The 9029-nt window shown below is 46.5% G+C and overlaps 1 protein-coding gene across 1 annotated transcript in view; it reads left to right on the forward strand.

Annotated features, from left to right (window-relative positions):
• The window catches only part of chadlb (chondroadherin-like b), a 37949-nt gene that overhangs the window by 10048 nt on the left and 18872 nt on the right, over positions 1–9029 (forward strand). The window contains exon 2 of the mRNA XM_043679901.1: positions 3229–3390. Coding sequence (XP_043535836.1) covers positions 3229–3390 — 162 coding nt within the window. The remainder of the gene's footprint in view (positions 1–3228; positions 3391–9029) is intronic.

Raw genomic sequence — 9029 nt, forward strand, 5'->3', positions numbered from 1 at the left:
GTTACTGAGCTCTCAACATCCTGAACACACGACTCTAATGTTACTGAACTCCCAATAACCTGGGCACACAGAGTCTGATGTTACTGAGCTCTCAACATCCTGAGCATACAGACTCTGATGTTACTAGGATCTCAACATCCTAAGCACGCAAACTCTGATGTTACTGAGCTCTCAACATCCTGAACACACGACTCTAATGTTACTGAACTCCCAATAACCTGGGCACACAGAGTCTGATGTTACTGAGCTCCCAATAACCTGGGCACACAGACTCTGATGTTACTGAGCTCTCAACATCCTGAGCATACAGACTCTGATGTTACTAGGATCTCAACATCCTAAGCACACAAAATCTGATGTTACTGAGCTCTCAACATCCTGGGCACACAGACTTTGATGTTACTGAGCTCTCAATAACCCAGGCACACAGACTCTGAGGTTACTGAGCTCTCAACATCCTGAACACACAGACTCTAGTATTACTGAATTCCCAATAACCCAGGCACACAGACTCTGAGGTTACTGAGCTCTCAACATCCTGAACACACAGCATCTAGTGTTACTGAGCTCTCAATAACCCAGGCACACAGAGTCTGATGTTACTGAGCTCTCAACATCCTGAACACACAGACTCTAGTGTTACTGAGCTCCCAACAACCTGGGCGCACATGCACTTTGGCAGCATGACATCTTCTGTGCTGCTAGCTGACTGCAGCCAGGTTGCAAGATGCAGCATTTGGCCCTTGCCCTCTTGAGTAACCAGGTTTCTTCTTTTTAAAATTTGTTCTCAGGCTGTAGGCATTTCTGGCAATGGCAGTATTTATTGCCCATTTACAAATGCCCTGAGAAGGTGGTGGTGAGTTGACTCTTGAACCATGGCTGCCCTTGGGATATAGGTAGATCTAACAGTGATGTTAGGAGGAGAGTTCCAGAATTGTGTCCCAGCGACATTAAACAAACAGCGATATATCCAGGATGGATCGTGGCTTGGAGGGAAACCTGCAGGTGGTGATGCACCCATGCACTAGAAGTAATGGGTTTGGAAGATATCGAGTGCTGCAGAGGGCCTTGGATATGGTTCAGACTGTGGCCTCTGTACAAAGGTGGTGGAGAGTATGAATGTTTAAGTTGGTAGGCAGGGTACCAATCAAATGGGCTACTTTGTCTTCCACAATGTCAAGCTTCTGAAGTTCTTCTCTCAGTTATTGCTAGCCGCAGTGACCTGGAGATTAACTTAAAAGGAGAGTGCAGAGCAATCGTAGAGAGCTGGCATGAGGGATAGCTTGAGTATGGACCGAGGCATCTAACTTTTATGCTGGGCTGAATCTGATAGACTGCAACCTAAAGTGTTGAGGAAAAGCTATTAAAGTGGTAATAATCCAATAGCACATCTATTCCAGACCTATTCCAGAGGTTGGAGTCAAAAGGTCAGGCAGCATCCGAGGAGCAGGAGAATTGACGTTTCGGGCAAAAGCCTTTCATCAGGAATTTCTCCTGTTCAATTCTCCTGCTCCTCGGATGCTGCCTGACCTGCTGCGCTTTTCCAGCAACACATCTCCAGTGTCCTTGTCAATATTTAGCCCTCAATCAGCACTACAAAGAAAAATTGTTTTTATTGTTATAATTATCACATCCTGTTTAACTGTGAATGCTGTTTGGGGAGTAGGATACATTTGGGGGACTCCTATATTCCTTTCCCTCTCTATCTGCGTTCACCTAAACTTCAGACTGACCACATCTATCCACAAGAAGAAAGTGAGGACTGCAGATGCTGGAGATCAGAGTCGAGAGTCTGGTGCTGGAAAAACACATCCGGTCAGGCAGCATCCGAGGAGCAGGAGAATCGACTTTTTGGGCATGAGCCCTTCATCAGGAATTTCTGAAACATCGATTCTTCTGCTCCTCAGATGCTGCCTGACTGGCTGTGCTTTTCCAACACCACATCTATCCAGAAGCTGCCAGCCTGGTGAATGCCTCAGGTAATAACCACCTCACTGACAGCTGTAACAAAGTGGGTTTATCCTGGATTCAAGCAGATGGCGAGCAAAGCAGAACAAGGTCTGGAAAACAAGAAATCACATTAATCAGTAACATGGCACCTTGTAGTTACAAAAAGGTAAGGTCAGGCTTAAAACAGTTCATGACATCAAAAATCAACATTTGTTTTTAAAATTAAGTAAACATAACCAATTTTATTTGCACAAAATGGTTGCCGCATTTTTTCAGATACTTTTAAGATAAATCTCTGAGATTTATCTGTGTTATTGACATTTGAATGATTTATTATCTTATAGGCTTTTCCCTACTGTTGCTTGGTCCTTACTGGTGCTGTAACTCAAGGATGTAGACATTGGTATATAAGTAGCTATTGAGGTTCCCCACCCAGAGTACCCTTATTACCTTCTGTACTTCTACAGGTTGGTGTTCAATGTGGAACCGACCTGATTCAGCAACTGGGGCCTAGGCGGGAGCTGGTGGGAATAGATGGTAATCAGCAGGTGGGTTCCTGACCAATGTCCTCACGAAACTTCATGGAGTTGTTGAAAACTTCCAGGGTAACCTCCCCCTGACTGTGTACCACTGAACTGCCACCTCTGATGGCTGTGCCCTGGGACAGGTCATACCGACAGTGACTTTGCCTAGAAAGTGTGACTCGATGAGAATGACCAAGTCAGGTTGTTACTTCACTGCTCCATAGGCAGCTCTCCCCATTTTGGCTCAGCGCAACCACTGGAATGCCTTGAATGTCACAACATCCACAGGTTGCTGGCTCACACAGCACAAACAGTGGACTCTATCACCGGTTAGTTATATTTGAGAATATGCCTTCAAAGATTTGTCCCTATTGATCTAGCCCCAAGTCTAGTATCCCAGTTCCCTTCAGTTAGCTTAACTTTCACGCCCATACAGTCACCCTCATTTAGGCTTAAAAAACTAGTCTTAGTCCCAGTCTTCTGCTTTTCAAACCAAATGTAAATTTCACTCATATTGTCTTCACTACTGCTGGGACTGATATACTCTGAGGTCTGATGAGAGGGCCGCACACTCAGATGTTAACTCTGTTTCTCTCCACAGAAGCGAGACTCACTGAGTATTTGTAGCATTTTCAGTTTTTGATAGCGCCTTCACCATCAGCTGCTCATTTTCATTTCTCTCCGTTTCCTGATTACTCTTTGCTCCTGCAGACATCTCGTTGAGGTTCACCGTGTAATGGTTTTCTTTCCTCAGATGCTCCCACTACGTTCCAGTCACAGGTTCCTGGGAGCTGTACTCATCGTTTTCCTGGCTGGCACTGCAGCCTGTCCACCTTACTGCATCTGTGACAACATCCAACGCGTGGTGACATGCATCAAGAAACAGCTCACAGAGATCCCTGTCACCATTCCAGAGGTCTGTGCTATTGACGCTGCAGAATGCATCTGGTTGATACTAAGCACTGTGATGAGGGCAGAGTTAGTCTCGTCGTAATGTCACTGCATTAGTAATCCAAAAGCCTGACTAATATTCTTGGGCAAATAAAATAGTGCCACAGAAACTCAACAGGTTTGCCAGTCGTAGAGAGAGAAACAGAGTTAATGTTTCAAGTTCAATATAACTCTTCTTCGGAACCTGGATTTGAAATGTTAACTCTGTTTCTTTCTCCACAGATGCTGCCAAAGCTATTGGGAGAGGCTGAAGAGGCTGGGGCATTTTTTTCCTGGAGCATTGGAGGCTGAGGGGTGACCTTATACAGGTTTATAAAATCATGAGGGGCATGGATAGGTTAAAGAGACAAGGTCTTTTGTCCAGGGGAGTGGAGTCCAAAACTAGAGGGCATAGGTTTTAGGTGAGAGGGGAAAGATTTGAAAGGGACCTGTGGGGCAACATTTTCATGCAGAGTGGTGAGTGTATGGAGTGAGCTGCCAGAGGAGGTGGATACAATTATAACATTTATATGGCATCTGGATGTGAATATGTTTAGCGGGATATGGACCAAATGCTGGTAAATGGGACTAGATTTATTTAGGATATTTAGTCAGCATGGACAAGTAAGACCGAAGGGTCTGTTTCCATGCCGTACATCTCTACGACTCTAGATGCTGCCAGACCTGCTGAGTTTCCCCAGCACCTTTCTGTTTTAATTTCAGGTCTGCAGCATCCACAATATTTTACTTAAATTGGAATGTTCTGGGGACATGGATCCAAACCCCAAGCCGGCAGCAATAGAAATTCAAGTTTAATAGAATTTGGAAATAAAACGTAGCTTAATGATGACTATGTCACCATTGTTGTATAACCTCATCTGGTTGACTAATGTCCTTTAGAGAAGGAAATCTGCTGTCCATACCTCGTCTGGCCTACGTTTGATTTCAGACACATAGTCATAGGATCCCTACAGTGCAGAAGGAGGCCATTTGGCCTATCAAGTCTGCACCAACCTGGAAAGAACATCCAACCCAGACCCAGCCGCCACTGTATCCCGTAACTCCACATTTACCATGGCTAACCCACCTAGCCTACACATCCCTGAACACTACAGACAATTTAGCTTGGCCAATCCACCCAGCCTGCACATCTTTGGACTGTGGGAGGACACCGGAGCACCCGGAGGAAACCAATGCAGACACGGGCAGAATGTGCAAACTCCACACATAAAAGAATGTGGCTAACTCCTAACTGCCTTCTGGAATAGTCCAGGAAGCCAGTCTGTTCAAGGGCAATTAAGGGTGCAGCAATAAATGCTGGCCTTGCCATTGAACTCTTATGTTCCATGAATGAAAATATATTCAAAAACTCTTCATTTAATTATAGCTGCTGGGCTTTTGGCTTTGAGGAGTGGAACTGAATCCCTCAGCCTGAAATTAAAACAAAAAGTGTTGACCAACACTCAGCAGGCAGGCCAGGCCCATCTTGGAGCGAAGGGTCTGTTTCCACGCTGTACAGCTCTATGAAAGGTAAGAGAGGCAAGAATGAATATTGAGAGACCAATGGCATTCATACTTACAGTTGAGTCAGTGCCTTCAGGATCAACGCTAGCTGGAGTGGATGGCTGAGGGGATGAAATATCTGTGATGATCTGTCACAGCTCATTCAGAGAGTCTAAGGTATTTCAGCATTGTGCACCTTTCACCAGGCAAGCTGTGCTCTGGGGTTGTGGAAGCAGCCCTAATGCTCTCTCCATCACATGGTTAACCAGAAATCTCTTTCGCTCTTCCCAGTTGCCACAGGCATGGGTCGGGAGGGTTTGCAGATGGATGTTCGATCTATTTGACTGTGCTATTAAAATACCTTCATGGCCATTGGGTCCTGGGGTGAGGCTTGAGATGCTACACAGTGTTTTATAAAGATTCATTATAGCTTCTTCTTCTGTACTCTATTCACATTTGTCTTTTCAACCACTTTCTCAGCTAGTCCTGCCGCCTTAAATTATTTGTGTGCTTATAACCCTAGGACCTTGTGTTCTTGCACCCCATTGGAATCTATATTCTTCCTCATTTTTCCCAACAAAACATGTCACTTCATGCTTCTTTGCATGAAATTTTATCTGCCACTTGTTCACATATCCCACCAGTCTGTGATTTTTAGAAACAATTCATAGGACGTAGGTGTCCCTGGCTGGGACAACATTTATTGCCCATCCTTTGAACAGATTCCTTGAACCGCTGCAGTCCTTGGGGTCATCATTAGCAGACACTCACTAACAAGTATGATTGTCTCCCCCTCCCCAACTCCCCATCCAGGAAATTCTGTGTCACTGATCATGGGTTCCATGGGCCCCATCCCAGAACTGCATCTCCAACCACATATTTTCCAGGAAGTGGAATTGGACCTTGGCCTTGACATTCCTGGGTTTCCTTTCTCTGGTTCCTTTTCTGTACTTCCTTTTGCCACTGGCTGTTCTCAAAGAATTGTGCCCCTCATTCAGGAGGTTCCTTCAAGTCAGTTTATTCTGAATGAGGGTCTCCCAGGCTTGAGGGTAGCTTTCAGGGAGTCTTTGAAATGCTTCCTTAGTCCCACTCTCATTCAACTGCATTGCTTGAGTCAGGTGAAGAGGACTTGCTTTGGCAGTTGTAACTCAGGCACCCTCAGCGGGAGAGGGTTCAGAATAGATTTATCAGGATGTTGCCGGGTATGGAAGGTTTGAGTTATAAAGAAAGGCTGGATAGGCTGGAACTTTTCTTTTCCACTGGAGGGTAGGAGGTTGAGAAGAGACCTGACAGAGCTTTATAAAATCATGAGGGGTTTTGATAGAGTCAATGGTAGTTGTCTTTTTTCCCCTAGGTGGGAAGGGTTTCAAGACGAGGGGGCACATTTTTAAGGTGAGAGGAGAGAGATTTTAAAAAAAAGGGCAAATGTTTCATGTTTGCAAGGAACTTCCTGAGGAAGAGCTAAGAGATTAATTGTGTTAGGGGACTCTCTAGTCTGAGGTACACACAGATGTTTCTGTGGCCAGCAGCGAAACATCACAATGGTGTGTGTCCTCCCTGGTGCCAGGATCAAGGATGTCTCAGTGAGGGTGCAGAATGTTCTCAAGGGGGTGAGGGACCAGCAGGAGGTCATTGTACACATTAGAACCAATGGCATAAGCAGGGAAAATGATGAGATTCTGAAGGGAGAATAAAGAGAATTAGGCAGGAATTTTAAAAGGAGATCTTCGAGAGTAGTAATATCTGGATTACTCCCGGTGCTGCAAGCTAGTGAGGGTAAGAATAGGAGCTCACCTTCCACCCTACCAACCTTCGCATAAACCAAATCATCCACCGACATTTCCGCCACCTCCAAAAAGACCCCACCACCAGGGATATATTTCCCTCCCCACCCCTTTCCGCCTTCCGCAAAGACCGTTCCCTCCGTGACTACCTGGTCAGGTCCACGCCCCCCTATGACCCACCCTCCCATCCTGGCACTTTCCCCTGCCACCGCAGAAACTGTAAAACCTGTGCCCACACCTCCCCCCTCACCTCTATCCAAGGCCCTAAAGAAGCCTTCCACATCCATCAAAGTTTTACTTGCACATCCACTAATATCATTTATTGTATCCGTTGCTCCAGATGCGGTCTCCTCTACATTGGGGAGACTGGACGCCTCCTAGCAGAGCGCTTTAGGGAACATCTCAGAGACACCCGCACCAATCAACCAAACCGCCCCGTGGCCCAACATTCCAACTCCCCCTCCCACTCTGCCGAGGACATGGAGGTCCTGGACCTCCTTCACCGCCGCTCCCTCACCACCAGACGCCTGGAGGAAGAACACCTCATCTTCCGCCTCGGAACACTTCAACCCCAGGGCATCAATATGGACTTCAACAGCTTCCTCATTTCCCCTTCCCCCAACTCACCCTAGTTCCAAACTTCCAGCTCAGCACTGTCCCCATGACTTGTCCGGACTTGTCCTACCTGCCTATCTCCTTTTCCACCTATCCACTCCACCCTCTCCTCCCTGACCTATCACCTTCATCCCCTCCCCCACTCACCCATTGTACTCTATGCTACTTTCTCCCCACCCCCACCCTCCTCTAGCTTATCTCTCCACGCTTCAAGCTCTCTGCCTTTATTCCTGATGAAGGGCTTTTGCCCGAAATGTCGATTTTACTGCTCCTTGGATGCTGCCTGAACTGCTGTGCTCTTCCAGCACCACTAATCTAGAATCTGGTTTCCAGCATCTGCAATCATTGTTTTTACCCCCTTGGATGATAGAGTAGATGAACGCATGGCTGAGGAGCTGTTGTATGGGAGAAGGATTCACCTTTTTGGATCATTGGAATCTCTTCTGGGGTGGAAATGTCCAGTAAAAGAAGGACAGATTGCACCTGAATTGAAAGGGGACTAATATAGTGGTAGGGAGTTTTGCTATAGATCAGGAGGATCTAAACTAGTAAGTTGGGGGGTGGGGACCCAGGGAGATAGTGAGGAAAGAGACCAATCTGAGACATGTACAGTTGAGGAAAGAAGCGATTCAAACAGTCAGAGCAGGCAGGGGCAAAGCAGAGAACAAGGTAGGACTGATAAATTAAACTGCATTTATTTCAATGCAAGAGACCTAACAGAGAAGGCAGGTGAACTCAGGGTATGGTCAGTGACATGGGACTGGGTTTTGATAGCAATTACAGAGATGTGGCTCAGGGATGGACAGGACTGGCAGCTTAATGTTCCAGGATACAAATGCTACAGGAAAGACAGAGAGGGAGACAAGAGAGGAGGAGAAGTGGTGTTTTTGAAAGGGATAGCATTACAGCTGTACTGAGGGAGGATATTCCCGGAAATACATCCAGGGAAGTTATTTGGGTTGAACTGAGAAATAAGAAAGGGATGATCACCTTATTGGGATTGTATTATACACCCCCTAACAGTCATAGGGAAATTGAGAAACAAATTTGTAAGGAGATCTCAGCTATCTGTCAGAATGATAGGGTAGTTATGGTAGGGTAACTTTCCAAACATAGACTGGGACTGCCATAGTGTTAAGGGTTTAGATGGGGATGAATTTGGTGTGTACAGGAAAAAATTCTGATTCAGAATGTGGATGTACCTACTAGAGAAGGTGCAAAACTTGGAGGAGAAAGTGAGGTCTGCAGACGCTGGAGATCAAAGCTGAAACTTTATTGCTGGAACAGCACAGCAGGTCAGGCAGCATCTAGGGAACAGAAGATTCGACGTTTCGGGCACATGCCCTTCTTCAGGAATGAGCAGAGAGTGTTCAGCAGGAGAAGATAAAAGGTAGGGAGGAGGGACTTGGAGGAGGGGCGTTGGAAATGTGATAGGTGGAAAGAGGTCAAGGTGAAGGTGATAGGTCGAAGTAGGATGGAGGCGGAGAGGTCAAGAAAAAGACTGCAGGTCAGGAGGGCGGTGCCGGGCGGGAGGGATTGGGCTGAGACAAGGGGGGGGGAGGGGGGATGAAGAAACTGGTGAAGCCCAAGTTCACCCCCTGTGGTTGGAGGGTTCCCAGTCGGAAGATAAGACGCTCCTCCTCCGACCGTCGCGTTGTTGTAGTTTGGCGGTGGATGAGTCCAATGACCTGCATATCCTCGGTGGAGTGGGAGGGGGAGTTAA

The sequence above is a fragment of the Chiloscyllium plagiosum genome, chromosome 39 (genome assembly GCF_004010195.1).
Source record: "Chiloscyllium plagiosum isolate BGI_BamShark_2017 chromosome 39, ASM401019v2, whole genome shotgun sequence".
In the NCBI taxonomy this organism is placed as follows: Eukaryota; Metazoa; Chordata; class Chondrichthyes; order Orectolobiformes; family Hemiscylliidae; genus Chiloscyllium; species Chiloscyllium plagiosum.